The sequence below is a fragment of the Mauremys reevesii genome, linkage group 2 (assembly GCF_016161935.1).
Source record: "Mauremys reevesii isolate NIE-2019 linkage group 2, ASM1616193v1, whole genome shotgun sequence".
Classification (NCBI taxonomy): Eukaryota; Metazoa; Chordata; order Testudines; family Geoemydidae; genus Mauremys; species Mauremys reevesii.
This window is the reverse complement of record NC_052624.1, coordinates 81,469,696-81,487,304: the sequence shown is the minus strand read 5'-3', so window position 1 is coordinate 81,487,304 and position 17,609 is coordinate 81,469,696. Positions and strand designations below refer to the sequence as shown.

The window sequence follows — 17,609 nt, the reverse complement described above, 5'->3', positions numbered from 1 at the left end:
GGAAAGGTGCATCCAGACCACAGTCTGGACTCCTTGATTTTGATGGTCTCTCAACTACAGGCCCACCTCCATGGAGCAATGATTTTTCTGCACAGGTTGGGGCAGATGGGGCAAGTATGACTCGGGGAGGGGGCTGGAGTATCTCGGGGGGTGGGGCAAAGGACAAGGAGACAGACACTATTCTGAGCATGGAGGGGGCAAACTGTAGCCACTTACAGGAGAGAGACTTTTTAATTTGTTGCAACTAGGTGGAAGGGCAATGGTCAGCGTAAACAGTACAGTCCAGTCTGAATGTTTTCCTAAAAACTATGTTCTTGAAATTAGTTGGGGGAAGTTCTGTGCTATGGCCTGTGCTATTCAAGAGGTCACACTAGCTGATCACAATGGTCCATTGTAGTCTATGCATCTAAGAAATGTCACCCAAGTAGATAAGGACTGTAATCCTGCAGCTGATTGCACTGGCTGCATCTTTGCTTCTGTGGTGTTCCACACCGTTGCAGTGGTCTGGCCTTGTGCAAACAGTTGTAGAGTTGAGGTCATACTGATTGTACAGTGCTCTCAAGTAGACAATTTTTCCAATTTTAACTCCCTTGATATCACTTGCAATACTTTTTTAATGATAGTTATAAATTGTTTTCCTTGACAGTTTGATATATGTTTTTTTCTTTAAAAAACAAAACAGGAGATTCACGTGATGCCACACTGTCTCTGTCAAATACACCAAGGTAAAAGACTATTTGCTCATTTTTGTATTAATTTCTCATATACTAACATTAAAAGGCTGTTTGGGGAAAGTCTGATATGTATATGACATGTATTGTTTCCATTCATCCCATCATTTGATACTGCAATTATCCCTCCCACTTTCATATTTAGTTATTCCAACCACATTTTTTCCTTTAAGCAAGTTCAGTTCTAACACTGCAATGCTAGTCTATAATCAGTTTCTAGGGGCTTGACTACACTTGCAAGTTAGAGCACATTAAATTAGCCCCGGGCGCCCTAATTCCCGAGGTATCCACACTGGCAAGGCACTTAGAGCGCCTGGACTCTGCAGCTGGAGCGCTCCTCGTAATCTACCTCCACAAGAAGTATAAAGCTTGCTGCGCCCTGGCTGAAATGCCCAGCTGTCAGTGTGGACAACATGTTGCATTACTGTGCTGTGATTAGCCTCCAGAAAGTCCCATAATCCCCTGAAGTCAAGCGGCCATTGTTTTGAACTTGGCTGCAGGCATGTGGATATCCCCTTTCAAAGCTCCGTTTCTGATGGCTGGCATGCTTATCTGCTTGAGGACAAAGCAAACCATTACTGTGGAATGCTGCTATTGTGAGTGTGTGTGTGAAAGACAGAGGGGCAGGGGAGGAGAATCTGTTGCTCTCTGAATTTACAAGACAGCATGCTGACATACTCTTTGCCCCCTAAAACACACAACACACTCCCTGCCATACTCCACACCCCCGTATTTGAAAAGCACGCTGCAGCCACTTGCACACTGGGATAGCTACCACAATGCACTGCTCTTTGTGGCATTGCATGAGCTGCTAATGTGGCCACGCCAGTGTGCTTGCAGCTGACAGTAAACACACAGCAGTGTTTTCCCTGCTGTGGTCTCTGAAGGCTGGTTTAACTCCCAGCGCTCAACATCTGCAAGTGTAGCCAAGCCCTAGAAAAGCATTCAGGAGTGATGCAGTTAACATACCCAAGTTTGAGGCTGTCATCTCTGCTGACCCAAGAACAGGAGTCTTCTACCCTAATGTGTATTTTGTATTGCAGTATGTTAAGCTTTCAGGGGATCCCTTTTAATAATATGAAATGATCATATGCAAAACTGTATTTGGACTAATTTTTTGAAGGACATACCAGTTAAATGTATAATAGTGATTAGAAACATAGGAATTGGCTTACTGGATCAGATGGATCCATTTAACCAAGTATCCTGTTTCCTACAGTGACCACCACCAAATGCTTCAGAGGAAGGTGCAGGAAACTTTGCATTAAACAGATATGGGTTAATAAGCCCCCTGCAGTAGGTCTGTTCCTAATCTCTTACAGACATTATCTAGTTTAGTACAACTTCAGGGTAAACCTCTGCATGAGTTTCCCCACTCAGTCTGACTTCTCTAATTTCATATATTTTTCTCAAGTAGCTGACAGACATGTTTTCAGACAACCTTATATATAAATATTCCTTCATTAGTACGGAAGGTGATGCCATCAAGGTCTATGTGAGAGTACGTCCCCCTTCAGAGGGAGCTGCATTAGCTGATGGGGATCAAGGCTTGTGCTTATCAGTTCTTTCATCAAACACTCTTCGTCTACATTCAAAGCCTGAGCCCAAGATCTTCACCTTTGATCATGTTGCAAATATGGACACAACCCAGGTAATGGTTTTAAAATGACAAGCTCACTAAAATACGAAAAAACTATACAATATCTTTATCAATATCTCTCCCTGTTTTTTACAGTAACCAGGCTGGCAATGCTCAGTTATAGTTACGCTATCACAGCAAATTCATTTTCCTCTCCACTGCTTTAAGAATTTCTCTTTTTAAAGTTTTCTTAAGAATTGCTCTTTGCATTTGTACAATGAAATTGGTGGGAAATTGTGCTTAATGATAGATGGGATATTATGGTCCTATAATATATGATGCTGCTAGAGAAACATTCTGTATAAGCAAATTACCACTGAAGCCCGCTGCTGTAGGCCTAACAGAATAATACATGACAATAGATGGGAGTAGTAGTTAGGCAATTTATTAAATTCCATAACACTGAGCAATTGATTTAGTACCATAACAAAGTTCACTTACCTGTTTTGCAGTCAGCATTAGTAAAGGGTTGTGTGGCATATTGTTGGTGCATTTGCTTGGGGCGGGGGCGGGGGGGGGAAGGGGTAGTCATTTGATGCATCTAGCCTGGCTATGCATCATTTAATATATAAACACACAAAGTTCTGTATGTAACATTGTTTTATGATAAATTTCTTATAGTGTGGAAAATAGTGGGGAAGAAAGTCTTGTAGAAAGTCTTTCATGTTTATGAAACCTTCCTTGTCTTTTTTCTCATCAGGAGGCAGTGTTTTCAAGTGTAGCCAAAAACATTGTTGAATCTTGTATGAATGGTTACAATGGAACCATCTTTGCATAGTAAGACATTTTACATTTATTTCATATTAAACATGAGTTGTAAAAAATTACTTGCATGAATGAATACCAACTTAAGTATCGGGGTATAACTTCATACGCTGGTGTATTTGTTTTAAAAAAAAAAAAAAAAAGCTGCCTTCTCACTTGATACAGCATCCCAAAGTGTGACATGGTAAAACTTTTTGCAATTTACTTGTAGAAGAGTACTTAATTTCTTAATCAGTATTTCTGAGGCTATCTATCTGATGCAGTGTGGTTGTAGTTGTGTTGGTCTCAGGGTATTAGGGCCATTAAGGTAATATCTTTTATTGGACCAACTTCTGTTGGTGACAGAGAGAAGCTTTCAAGCTTACACAAAGCTTCTTCTCTAATACCCTGGGACCAACATGGCTACAACAACACAACTTACAACAGTGGTAGACTTCAAGTTTACAGTGTGTTTTTACATCTTCAGCTTATGAGAAATGATTTGTCCATGTCAAACTGCCAATTTGCATGAAAGATGCAGCTCAATGAGGGATGTCACTGCTAGAATAAATTTTGCTTATTTGGGATTTTTTTTTTGTTCTCCTTCTTTAGTGGCCAAACTGGGTCAGGGAAGACTTTTACTATGATGGGTAAGTGTATAAAAGACTCATTTATATAAAGATTTTTTCTCAATACTAGTTTTGAGATATGGTTTAGTTTTAAAACTTTTTTTATGCTCTGTAAATTATGTGATTTGGTTTTACCTTCGTCTGCAGATAATTTTTTAATCTTACTGCTTTTGGGATTGCATAGCACTCCTAGTGCAGTTTCTGTTTTTCTCACAACATTCCCAGAGAATGGGGATGGGTACCATCTTGCCCTCTTTTCTTTGAGGTAAAAAAGTCCATTCCCTATTTTCCAGCTGAAGTAAATAGCCCAATGAAATCAAATGTTTGTAGTCAAGTAGTTTTTAGAAAATTTTAAAAACATCTTTTTAGTTTCCCCTTTTTGGTTCCCAACCCCTCAGTTTCTGGAAAAATACTGTGGTAAGTACCTCTTTTCTATGTTAAATATAGATAGAAATATATGGACATTTTCAAAAAGGCCGCCTTCCCAGTCTGGAATTAAAGGTCCATCTGTATATAAAAGGAGTTTACATTATTCTTGTGCTGTTCATAGCACTGGTAATTTTAAATACAATAGTTAGTCAGTCTCCCTTTTTACTTTTAAAGAGGGACAGTTGCCAAAACTCTAAACTGAAGGGAGTGCATGGCTCAGAGACTTGCTAAGAATTGGATGAACAAGGCAATTTAATTACTCTCAATACTTGAAATGGTCCCTGCAGACCACGGTTGAGGCAGGCACATTGGTGGGAAGTTTGCACTGCTACTTCTTGGTCTGTGTGTGCACCTATTCTGTGAATAAATAGACTTTAGTATCCAGAGCTGTAAATCTCTCAGCCTTTCAAAGGCACTAATTTAATTTAGATCTTTTTAAATGTCAGTTGACAAAGCAAAATCAACTGATTATTGAGAAATAGCTTGATTTCTTCTTTCTTTGTTTTGCAGTGAATGATTGGTTAAAAGACTGGTAGTTGCAGTTTTGTATAATGGTATATGAGAGTGCCAACCAACTGCTGTTGTTGAATAGCATTTCTTAATTAAACCTACTAAATGTTGTTTTAATTAAATCTCTTTAGGGCCATCTGATTCTGATAATTTCACACATAACCTGAGAGGAGTTATTCCTCGGAGCTTTGAATATCTCTTTTTTCTAATCGAACGTGAAAAAGAAAAGGTAAAACTTTTATATTACAGAGGTCACAGGAATGTCTTACTTATGAAGTAGCTGAATAAATTAAATTTTGATTAGGGCTCAAGTTTCTTGTTATAGCTGTCTTGCATCTACTTTACCAGTTTACATTTATTATAGTATCCTTTGTATATTGATAGCTTCAAGTGCCAATAGAAAGATTTAAATTTCTATACTGAAGATTTTATCTTCTAGGTAAAAAAAATTGTCCTTTGGGCACCATAAATGGTGTTAAGATACAATATACATCAATAATAACTTTATACCTTTATGAAGGAAATGAAACAAACCACTGCCATACTGTGTTAGAGACCAGGTCTCATAAAAGCTATACGTCTATAGTAGAAGTTTTCATGTTTTACAGGCTGGTACTGGTAAGAGTTTTCTCTGTAAGTGCTCGTTTATTGAAATCTACAATGAACAGATATTTGACTTGCTGGATTCTGCTTCAGCTGGACTCTTTCTCAGGGAACATATCAAGAAGGGAGTCTTTGTCGTCGGTGCTGTGGAGCAGGTGTTAACCTCCGCTGCTGAAGCATATCAGGTAGTCTGTTTCATGCTGTTAGGGCAATGTCCAGATATCAATCAGCAACATTGTACAGTATTAGCTCTAGCAAAAATTAAAGTGCCTAAAAATAAAATGCTGGTATCTTTTGAAAAATATTTTGTAGAAATAGAACATCTATAAACAGAGAAATATTTTGTTTGTTCTAACTTTTCTCCAAAGCATGCATGTTCCACATCAGTCCTAGGTGAATGTTAGAGATTATGAAAGTTGTAGGATTTGGGGAGTATAAAAATGCATTGATGTTAATCATCTGCTGATGTTTGCAGTGGACCTCAGTGGTATAGTAGCAGGTTTCTTTGTCCCACTACACTGTTGTTCCAGATATCCTTCACACTGTACTTCCAGGTGTTGAATAAGTCTTACTCTTCTAATGATCAGAGCACATGGCTTGTCTATGGTTTTAGAAGGTTTTATTTGTACAATGTTAACATATTTCTATAAAAACATAAAAAGGGGAAATAGAACTTTGGAAAACAGAAGGACATTTTATATAGCAAAGACTTGGAAAGTCATATCAGTGAGATGGCAGTCAAAATGTAGCATAGCAATTTTTTACACTTTAGTCTAAACATGGAATTGGGTTGACAAGAGTGAAGGAAAGTGAATAATTATTTCTAAACCTATAAGCTAATGTTCAAATCATAAACACTGTGATACTCATTAGGATTTCCAACTGTATTAAATTTTTATATGAAGATATTCTGGTGCTAAAAGTCAGTGGTTGAAATGGTTTATTGAAAGGCCTCATACTGGAATATATTTACTCTCTGTCTCACCCATTGTATCTGAGTGTTGGGATCACTCTGAAATACACTAGATGGTGCTATTTGGTGTCTCTTCTTGCTGCTTAGGTGTTAACTATGGGCTGGAGAAATCGCCGTGTAGCATCTACCTCAATGAATAGAGAATCCTCAAGATCGCATGCGGTCTTCACTATTACTGTGGATTCAATGGAGAAGAACGGTGAGGTTGTTAACATCCGATCCTCCCAGCTGAACTTGGTGGATTTGGCAGGGTCTGAGAGACAAAAGGATACCCATACTGAAGGAGTCAGGTTAAAGGTTGGTGCTACATATCTGTGGTTACTTTCTTTTTCTCTTCAGTTAAAGATTTTTTTAAAAAACCACCTTTTTTTAATCAGGACAGTTGTCTTCTCACTTTCACTCTCGTATGTTTTAGGAGGCAGGTAACATAAACCGGTCATTAAGCTGCCTGGGCCAAGTGATCACAGCGCTTGTTGATGTGGGTAATGGAAAACAAAGGCACATTTGCTACAGGGACTCAAAGCTCACTTTTCTGCTACGGGTAACATATAATATTCAGTTTTCATTTAATAGTTTTAAAAGAAAAATACATTGTTTTTTATACTGAGAAGAGAGAAACTGAGCTCAGTTCTGTAAAATTGGGCTGCTTGCTTTCACTGTTGCTAATACTTCCTGGAAAATCAATTTCTACATGCCATAGGATTTTGAATGATCATTTTGCCTGTAGTAAGGTCTTAGGATGAATTGTAAGCATCTGAAAAACACAGACTTCTCAGTTTCTTCCTCTTCTCAAAGGTTTTTTTTGAAGAAGGAAAAAGAGAAATTTTGAAAAAGATATTGATAATATCCAGACAACAGAGAGATATGTTCTGTTGCTGTTGCAATGAATGTCTTCAGTTACCTGTGCTTTTATTTTATATTGTGTGTGTATGCTAATCTATTTTAATGAGAGTGGAGGATAAGCTCTATTCCCCTGCAGTATGGAAAAGCCTATATATCACAGAAGTGTAATAGTCACTGACATGAAATGCTTCTAACCTTAAAGGTTTTATCCTCAAACTAGCCACACCAAATGTTAGCAGGATGTAGCTGGTATTAGTGACAGATAAACTTCCTGAAGATTAGAAGACAAGTATTCTCATTGTATGAAGGGCTCTTTTAAAGCGAAACTGCAAAGCAATTATGAGGATTGAGTGAATTCCAGTGTTCTCTGTTGAATACCATCACTAACCAGAATTCATTCTGTGACATCAAATACCAAGTCTGATTGCAATCCATGGTAGTATTAGTGATGTCACAGACATTTGTTCCCTATTCCACTATGACAGCATTCTACCCATTCCTTCTCCAAACACTTTTTCCATGCAATCTGTTGGTCTTAATCCTCTGTTTTAAGAATTTCTATCTCTCTCATTCATATAAGTATAAAAAGTTGAAATTCTGTCTGTGTCCATTGTTTTCTGGTGCCCCACTCTTTTATAAAGAGATCCACAACAACAGATCCTTACCCCCAAACAGAACACCACTCAAGTTTGAGAGTCTTCTTGCAGGACTGGGGTCTTAGATTGCAAGTGCCTTAGGTGATACCTTAGCTATTCTATTCTGTACGGATATAAGTGCACTGCCGGCACTTAACAAATAATACTACCATATCTAAAGATCTATATCTAACAGTGAGAAGTTAGTTGTCTCTTTGATCAATCAGTCAGTTTCCAGCCTGTCTGCTAAGACTGTCTGTGAGTGATATATTTTTTTTTTGTGATGATGATGCTTATCCAGTAGAAAATACAGCCAGGTAATCAACATATTTCACATAGGTAGTCAAATGGCTGGCCTTCAAGGTGGTAATAACTTTCAATTGCTATTGACCAGAATTCTAAAGTGAAATATTTGATATCTCATTACAGATTTCCTGAGTCTCCTTTTGCCAATGATAGCACACTGCCCAGTTCTAAATTTCTGAAATGATCCTCGTTTAATTACAAATCCCTTCACAATATAACAAGATTAAGGTTCTTGAAACTAAACTCTTATTTATATTTAAGGTTGTGTCCTCCTTTCATAGCCATCTTTGAAATAAAGCTTCACAAACAAATGTAGAGATTTTTCAAGTAAACCCATTCTAGTCTAAAATTACATACCAGACAACTTGTGAAAGAAGTATTAATTTCTAGCTCTAACCAAAAACCTTCAATTTAAGCCTATTTTCATATTTTTCAAACAGGATTCTCTTGGAGGTAATGCAAAAACATGCATAATTGCAAATGTTCATCCTGGATCTAGATGTTTTGGTGAAACTCTGTCCACTCTTAATTTTGCTCAACGAGCAAAGTTGATTAAAAACAAGGTAAAAAATTATTTAATATCTTTACTATCACGACTTAAACAAATACAATATTTTGTCATTTATATTATATGTGAACCAATTCATTTTAAGAAACGTTTTACTATGGTTAACTCAAATGAAAATCATATTGGAAAAAAACAAACTTGCTTGCTTGGGTTTAGAACAGGGGTGGGCAAATTACGGGCTGGATCTGGCCCCTCAAGGATTTGAATCCGGCCTGCGGGATTGCCCCCTGTGGCGCTGCATGTTGCATGTCCCTCCAGGCACCGCCTCCCTGCAGCTCCCATTGGCCCGGAATGGGGAGCCGCGGCCAATGGGAGCTTCGGGAGAGGCGTGGCAAGGACAGCACTTGCAGAGCCCTCTGTCCCCTCTCCCCCAGGGGCTGCAGCGCTTTCTGGAGCGGCGCGGGGACAGGGCAGGCAGGCAGGGATCCTGCCCTGGCCCCAGTGCACGCGCTGTCACCCTGGAGCCGCTTTAGGTAAGCGGTGCCGGGCCGGAGCTCAAACCCCTCCTACACCCTGCCCCCCTGCTCTAAGCCCCCTGCCTGCACCTCGCACCCCTCCTGCTCCCTAACTCCCTGCCCTGAGCTCCTTGCTGCATCCTGCACCCAACCCTCTTCCCTGAGCCCCATGCTGCACTCCTGTGCACCTCAACCCCCTTCCCTGAGCCCCCTCATACACCCCGCACTCCTCCTCTGCCCCAGGCCCTTGCCCTGAGCCCCTACCTGCACACCGCACTCCCTCCCACACCCCGAACTCCCTCCCGTACCCCAACCGCCTGCCCTGGCCCTGCATACAATTTCCCCACCCAGATGTGGTCCTCAGTCCAAAAAGTTTGCTCGCCCCTGGTTTAGAATAACTAAAACTATTTATTTTTAAAAAATCGAATGTACTTTTCACTATTTCTGCAGTTTATCCTTTATACTTTATTCAGCATGGACAATGGAAACATGCTATTTGCATTTATTTGTTTTTCATTGGCTATTTGTTCTTTGAATCTGCAGCATTCCATGGAAATGTGTAAATTCAAATAAAGCTTTAATTAAATGCTTTCAAGATTATTTTAAAGCTTTGTAATACTCTGTTTTTCCTGTCGAAATTTTGGATCTAAACAACATGCTATTACCTGTTTAAATGTGTGGTAACTTTTAAGTTCTTCCTGCATCTTGAGTGAGCTTGAAGGTATATTGGCTTCTGATTTTGCAGCTATGTAGTCTGTTATGTGCTGTTTGCCTTTGTGCAGCCTAAAATTTTCAGGATTAAATTCTAGTTCAGCAAACTATAGACTAAATTTTCAAGTGCCAATGATTTTCAGATATTAAGAAACTATTGAAGTTCAAGATATTTGAAAAAGAAATTGAGCTCTGTCCTGTTCCCAAAGATTCTTCTCCTTTAAAATGGTTAGCTGTACAGGCAGTTATCTACTGCTTTCCAATATTTGATTCTAATTACCTTGAGAATAGATTGTTTCTGATGTTACTTCATATAAAAAATGTAATCTTAAATATTTTATTCATTGCTTTTAATATTTTCTTTCAAAATTCCTAAAAAGGCTGTGATAAACGAAGACACCCAAGGGAATGTGAGCCAGCTCCAAGCTGAAGTGAAGAAATTGAAAGAGCAGCTTGCTCAACTTACTTTAGGGCAGTCTGCTCAGGATATTTCTATGTCAAGAGGTAGGAGAAACAAAAGAATAGAAAGCTCCTGCATTCTAGAGCAAAAAGGAGATTTTAAATTGTTCTGTTATTGACTTGCTGAACAAATAGCATCACGTAGTTTGTATGCCTTAAGGACTGCATTTTGCTTAGGCGCAACATACTATTTTACACAACTACAATAGCAAATGTCTAATTTTGAAGGAACCTGTGTTAATCTAATCATTTTGTTTTCGTTTTACTCTTACCATATTGTGTGCATTAGACAAAACTTCTAATATAGTTTGACTTTTGCTGTTGAAGCTGGAAGAAAATTCTAGGCATTTAGTTCATAAAAGTGCTGGAAATTAAGCCCTTGAGATAAACCAAAATGTTTGTTTATGATGGTAATGTGGAGGGGTTCTGTTTTTTCTCATTAGACAAGTTGTTGCACAAGCCTGTTCATTCTGGCTTCCTTTTACTCCATTTTTGTTCATTTCTGAATGTAATTCTAGGAAACAATATTTTGTGGGAATGAAAATAAAAAGCTAGTCTTATATACAATTCTATAGAGAATAAAGTTAATGGGATTTTTATTACTCTTCAAACTTTACTTGTAGCTTTTCACTGAACTGTTGTATCTGCTGCACAGAGCCTGATACAGCTTCCCACTGAGCATAGTTCCCTCACTGAAATATGCTACCCCAAAGTATTTTATTACTATGGTAGCAATCTTGGCCTTGTAATTCTCTTATTGTGTTCCTGTACCAATTGTGGCCTGATCTTCTAAAGACACAAGGGATTTCAATCCAGCTCCAGGAGTTACTGCATTTAAAAGACTTGACTAATATAAAATATCCTTGCTCATTTTTTTGCAAGGGAAAAAAAAATCACACATCCGCTGTTACGTACAGGATTAGAGTCTAAATCATAAAAATATGTGATAATGGTTAACGTGTGATATTAAATCAGTCACTCACGCTATCATGTCTAGATATAGGCAGAAATCTCAATAGTTTCATATCACATCTGTTGCAATAGCTTGGAAGCTGGAAAAACTAAAGGATGATGTTTTAAATCTGTTACAAATTATCGTATACATTTTAAGAAAAGAAAAATCTTGTCTGAAAACTGACACAATAGACATAGTCTGAGCAATTAAGAATCTTGGCACGCATTTTGAGCTGTAGAAATAAAGATATGGCGTATCATTATCAGTTGATTGTAAAATGCAATGGCATTTGAAAATATATATATTAACTAGAAAATTTTTTGATGACTTGATTTTGGGGGGCGGGAGGGTCTGAAACTGTTCGTCAAATTTGACAAATAGCTTCAGTTGAAAAAAGCCATTCGTTTCAAGTTTTTCATGTTGAAATGTTTTTTTAGTTTGAAATCTCATTTTGATTTTAAATTTGTCCAATTTAAAAAAACAACACACACAAGGATGAAAACACCTGAAATGTCCAAAATGAAATGAAAAATGCAAAAAAGATTGTTTCAAATGGATCAAAATGTTTTGCCTTAACTTGAAACTAATTGAAAAACTGAAAAAAAAATTTTTTTTGAATTAACTTGAAACATTCTGGTTGATTTGAAACAAAATCTTTTTGAGTTTTTTTTTTTTATTTGAAGAAAAGATTGTTTAAAAAATTGTTTGAGTCAAACCGGAATATTTTCACCTTATTTGGTTGTGCCCCCAACCTGAAAAATCAGTTATTCACTCAGCTCTAATCATAATGGGATAATTATTTTGCCCTTTAGATATTATGGTGATTAGTGTCCCATAAATATCTATGATAGTCCACTTTATTATGCACAGAATGTAATATTAATGCCAAATTCATGTTATAAAATGCTAAAAAAGCATCTGAAGCTAATTCCATATTTTGCAACTTCCTTAGTTGAACACATGAATATTTTTTTTTTGTAAAAAGCTAAATTCAAAACCCCTTTACTCATTAGGTACAACTTTGCATGTCAGTTTTGCGTGAGTAAAGTTTTGTATCTCATAAATTGACAGACCCTAATAGTATCATTAGAGGGCGTTCTATAACTGTAATGTATATATGCCCATACATATGTTCAATACGTTATTTTGGGAAAAATGAAGTGTTGGAAATGCTATAAATATAGTTGTTAAACATGAAGGAAAACTTAAATAATTTGAATCTGAAACACCGTATTTATTAATTCTTTAACTTTCTATTTAGCTGCTCTTGGACAAGGTCAGGAAAATACAAATTACATTAACTACTTTCTTGAGGCAATGCTGTTCTTGGAGAAATCTGAAAGTGAAAAGAAGGTAAGAATTCACTGCCTTTTCTCTAGCATATCCTGCTTATTTTTTGCTTAAAGCTAAGGATGAGTAAACCTACTGAAGTTCCACTACAGTTGAGATTGTCCCGCTTTGTTAAATTAAAAATTCTGTTTACAAAGACAGCAAAGTGTAGTTACAGGGAGGAGAGATTATAAACTAGTCAAATTTTGAATTTTTAAGGTAATGTCCAAGTTTAATAAAGAAAAAACATAGGAAACTTTTGATTAATAATCAGATTGTGCCCCATAATGAGTTGATTTAAAAAAAAAAAGTCACAAGTTCAATTTCACTTACAAAAATATGAATGGGATAATAAAATATTTTAATTTTGTACATAAAATATTGTCATAGGTAGTATGGTAGAACTTGTTCAAGTTTGTGATAAATACATCTATTTGGAGATTGCCATTGTCCTTTTTACCCCCAACTACTAAATCAGTATTTATTGTTTTAAGACTTTGTTAGAAAAAGTTGCTCAACTAGAAGATCTTTGTGGCAAAAAGGAGAAATTCATTCAGTCCAATAAAATGATAGTTAAATTCCGGGAGGACCATATAGTTCGCTTGGAGAGATTACACAAAGAGGCTCATGGCAGTTTAGTGCCCAAAGAGCAGGATGATCTCATCGATGAACTGAGGGAGGAATTGCGGACACTGAGAGAACAGGTAAATATTTTTACTTATTGTTCCATTCCAAAACAATCTGATGAAGCTAATGAACAACAGAAAAAGAAAGAGCTTTTTTACTGTTTAAAGATAACAAAACAACTGACCTTGATCACTGTTGGTTCAAAGGTATCATAAGCAAAATCTACCCAGTTCTCTAAACTATGAAATTACTATACTTAATGCTATCTGGTTTAAATCACTGATAGAATTCCTGATGTTAAGGAAAGCGCTTACCGCTACAGTTAGGAAACTCAGTCCTGTGTTAAAGATAGAACAGAAAGACAGACTACTTTACTAATTCTGTAGTTGAGCCTACATATTCTAGGCTAAATTGTGATCCTAATGTTTCTAGAGGAAGAAGCTCATATGTAATGATCAGGATTAAAATTATGTCCCTCCTGCAATACTACAGAATGTTTAAAAATGGAATTTACTGATTACCATATATACTTGTTAATAAGCCGAATATTTTGGGTAAAAAAAGTGACGCATCAAAGAGCGGGAGTCGGCTTATAAACGGGTCTACACCAAAATTGAATGATTTTAAACTCTGTGGAATCATTGAATTGAATATCTAATACATTGTCATTTTGTTTAACTGGAGCATCTGTAGGCATAGAGCCCCTCAGCTCCCTGTGGCTGCGGTTCGCTGTTCTCAGCCAATGGGAGCTGCGGAAAGTGGTGCACCCATTGGCTGGGAACAGCAAACCGTGGCCACTGGGAGCTGAGGTGATCTGTGCCTGTGAACGCTACAGGTAAACAAAACATCCCGACCTGCCAGCAGCTTACCCTGACGGGCTGGGAGCCAAAGTTTTCCAACCCCTGAAATATAGAGTTGGCTTATGAAAGACTCGTACAGTTTTTGCTATTTTTACTTATCCATCTTGGTGGGTCGACTTATAAACGAACGGGCTAATGAACGAGTATATACAGGAATTCTTTGATCATTACTTACTCATCTATACGCATTTTGAGAGTAAATTTCAGTGAAGTAATAAAACCAGTTTGCCAGCTCTTTAAGAAATCTGAAAAGTCCTCTGTGGTTTAGGAAAGCCCCCTTTTTCTTTTCCTTTACAATTTAATACTTGTGAAAGATGACAGATTGGCAGCCCTATATACTGACTCCTCCGTAAAATAGCCTTTTTTGTAAACTACTTTTCTTTTTTGCAACACTTCAACAAATATCTGCATGTCACATATGCATAGATGGAACAACACCCACGAATTGCTAAGTATGCCATGGAGAATCACAGCCTCAGAGAGGAGAACAAACGACTTCGTTCCTTACAGTCAGTGAAAAAGGCTCAAGAACTTGATGCTCAGACCATTGCAGAACTAGAAAAAGCTTTCTTGGAAGCTTCAGCCATAGAGAAAAATAATGGAGGTAAAAATACACTATGACATATTCCTTTCATAAGCTAATACTCATTTTAAAATGTAATAATTAGTGTATTTTTGAGAAACCCTAGGTATTTTCTTTAGCATTTAAAATATTTTAAGTGGCAGTGCTTTTGGTGATCATATGAATTTGATGGTTTAACATTCTTCTTTATTAAATTAATATTTTAACATTTTAAAATGAGAAACTTAAAATGTTGCATAAGTAATCTGTTTGTCTAAACATAATACAAAATGCACACATCTCAATGTGAAACACTTTTGCAAAACTTACATTTTAATTTTTAAACTTTTCATCAATTGAATCTACCACATGGTAATGTTAAAAACATTCTTTAAAAGTGCCGTTCAGTGCATGTGATAATACTGTGTAGTAGTTTGCAATACATAGTCATTTTCTATTTCATCCTTTTTTGTGATGCAAAAAAATTTGACAATGGCTAAACAACTGGTGTACTGCAACCATTGTCTATCATACTGACCAATGTTGTCTAACTGTTTACCTGTTCTTCCCCATCAATCTGAGTGTATCCATCTGTTGTCTCTCTTTTCTTTTTTTTTCATGTTTAGGTTGTAAGCTCTTTGGAGCAGGAACTGACCTTCTCTTTGTTTGCACAGCACCTAACACAGTGAGATTGTGCTTCCTGCCTAGGTGTTACAGTAATACAAATTAAAAAAAAAATTACATAATGCTTAGGTTCATGTGGACTATTCTTAGTGTCCATCTGGCTTAGTCTGAGTTGCTGGAATGTTCAAAAAATTGTTCTTATTTTGTTGATAGAGCTTATTATGCTTTTGAGTTGTTTAGGATGATATCAGAGAATATCTTTGTTTGTTTCTTAGGTCATCAATTGTATTCCAGCACTACCTCAACAGAAAGCAATTCATTGGTGTCTTTTGAAAGGTTGAAAGCACGCCTGCTGCATACTCAGAGTGAACTGGCAAGTTCAAAACAAGAATATGAAGAATTTAAAGAGCTAACCAAGTGAGAGGAAACAATGTAGAAATGTTTTAAACTAATATTCTTCTGCAAAATATATTTTTGCTAGAATATACATGTATTGATATTCTTTTACAGTCAAATTCTGGACCTAGAATACAGCCCAAGTAAATTTGTCTTCTAGAGAGAGCCAGAGTGAGGGGAGAAAGGGAAAACAATCCTCCTCATATCATCACAGTCCATTGAGCAACAGTTTACAGACATCACATTAGTCTTGTATAGTTGGAAATCCACTTACCCTGCTCCTGCTTCTTCACATTAGGATGTAGGGAGTCCCTGGAGAGCAGATCTTTATGGTATGCAGTCTCCCCAAATCCTGATCTGCATAGTAGAAGTCCGCTTGGCTACAAAGGGAGGGCTGAACCCATTGTTTTTTACTTTTTCATGATTTTGCCCTGAACCCCTGCAGATGCCTTCCGCAGGGCTGAAGCCCCTAGACCACCCTCCCCACTGGGCAGAAGCCTCTAGCCCCACCACCCTGCCGCAGGGCAGAACTGCCGAACTCCCCTCCCTCCAGTCTGGTAGGTGGAGAATGTGGGCAGGGGAGAGGCGCCATGAAGGAACTTGCATTTAAAAAAACCCCTATATTAAAGCTTAAATAGTTTTACCCACACACGTAATGGTTCAGCAAATACATTGGCACCAGTTTCCACTCTGTCCTGAGCAGCAATAAACTGAGATCCTGCTCCCATTGATGCTCATGAAGTTTTGTTATTGACTCTGAGATCAGAATGGGACGTGGATGGTGATAACACTAAACAGTTTCACAAACAATCCATGCTTGCATGACACTCTTGACACTGCAATGATGTGAATGCCAGCTATCACACTACTGACATACAAAACTACTAAATATTACACAGTGAAAGATCTTCCCAAGATTAAAGAACTACTTACCTTTAATAAAGAACTATTTACCTTTAATAAATTACTTTGACATGTTAAAATAAATACTTAAGAATGTTATCTTAACAATACTTGAAAAGAATATTTAGAGGTTTTATTAATCTCGTCAAGCTTCAGTTCAGATTTCTGATTCACAAAGTTTTGGTATGGAAGATGCAATCTGCTCTTTAGAGAAAACAAGAAGCTCTGAACTCAGGTGTTGCTGGATAAAGGAGGGAGTGATTTTTCCATTTTAAGGCTATGTTTAAGTGTGCATGTATTTTGTTAATTATCTGATCACAAAGCAGCTTTTAATAGCTCTCTTAATGGGGTCCACTGATCCTATAAATAGCATAGTCTCAAAATTGAAATATTTTGATGGCTTGGATGAAAGTGTCTGGAATTGTTTTTCAGTATGACAGTTACACAGCACCTTACTGTCAGACTAATGATGCTAGAGTGCATGATGACTTTTGGGCTTTGTGGTAAAATCTTGTGTCTAAACAGGAAAAGGCATCTGGAAATGGAGTCAGAACTTCAGTCCCTTCAGAAAGCAAACCAGCATCTTGAAAATATTTTGGAGGCAACCAAGGCACACAAACGTCATGAAGTCTCTCAATTGAATAAAATGCACAGGGAAACTATTAAGGTACAGGAATCTGTTAGAGAGGTTGTAAATACAGCAGTATATAGTTACATCTGAGTTGGATGAAACAAAAAATTTCTTTAGTAAAAATCAGAGTAGAGTGTAAGATACTTTTCCTGACAAGTTTTTCAGTATATGAGCTCACTATATGATTAAAGTGATATCTTCATTTCTGTCATTTGTTTTGAAATACTTCCTGATGCACTACTGCTTGTAACTGAGTTGCAAATCAGAAAAAAACAGGCAGTTGTGTGGAATATAATTGACCAGCTTTGACCGTTTTACTTTATCCTGTATTTTGTTTATAGACTTATGAAATATATTACACTATAATTAAGGCTACGATTTTGTCATGGAAGTCATGGATTCTGTGACTTCCAAAGACCTCCGTGACTTCAGGCGGCTGGAAGCTGCAGGGTCCCGCCACCAACCGCAGCGGCCAGGAGCTCTGAGG

General features: G+C 37.3%; 1 protein-coding gene across 2 annotated transcripts in view; it reads left to right on the top strand.

Annotated features, from left to right (window-relative positions):
• The window catches only part of KIF15 (kinesin family member 15), a 53,832-nt gene that overhangs the window by 1,119 nt on the left and 35,104 nt on the right, over window positions 1-17,609 (top strand). For both annotated transcript variants that reach the window (XM_039523686.1, XM_039523687.1), the window contains exons 2-16: window positions 683-725; window positions 2,199-2,382; window positions 3,071-3,147; window positions 3,727-3,764; window positions 4,814-4,911; window positions 5,291-5,470; window positions 6,346-6,555; window positions 6,674-6,799; window positions 8,483-8,605; window positions 10,157-10,280; window positions 12,452-12,543; window positions 13,014-13,223; window positions 14,433-14,610; window positions 15,468-15,609; window positions 17,017-17,158. In XM_039523686.1, the coding sequence (XP_039379620.1) occupies window positions 683-725; window positions 2,199-2,382; window positions 3,071-3,147; window positions 3,727-3,764; window positions 4,814-4,911; window positions 5,291-5,470; window positions 6,346-6,555; window positions 6,674-6,799; window positions 8,483-8,605; window positions 10,157-10,280; window positions 12,452-12,543; window positions 13,014-13,223; window positions 14,433-14,610; window positions 15,468-15,609; window positions 17,017-17,158 (1,967 nt within the window). The remainder of the gene's footprint in view (window positions 1-682; window positions 726-2,198; window positions 2,383-3,070; window positions 3,148-3,726; window positions 3,765-4,813; window positions 4,912-5,290; window positions 5,471-6,345; window positions 6,556-6,673; window positions 6,800-8,482; window positions 8,606-10,156; window positions 10,281-12,451; window positions 12,544-13,013; window positions 13,224-14,432; window positions 14,611-15,467; window positions 15,610-17,016; window positions 17,159-17,609) is intronic.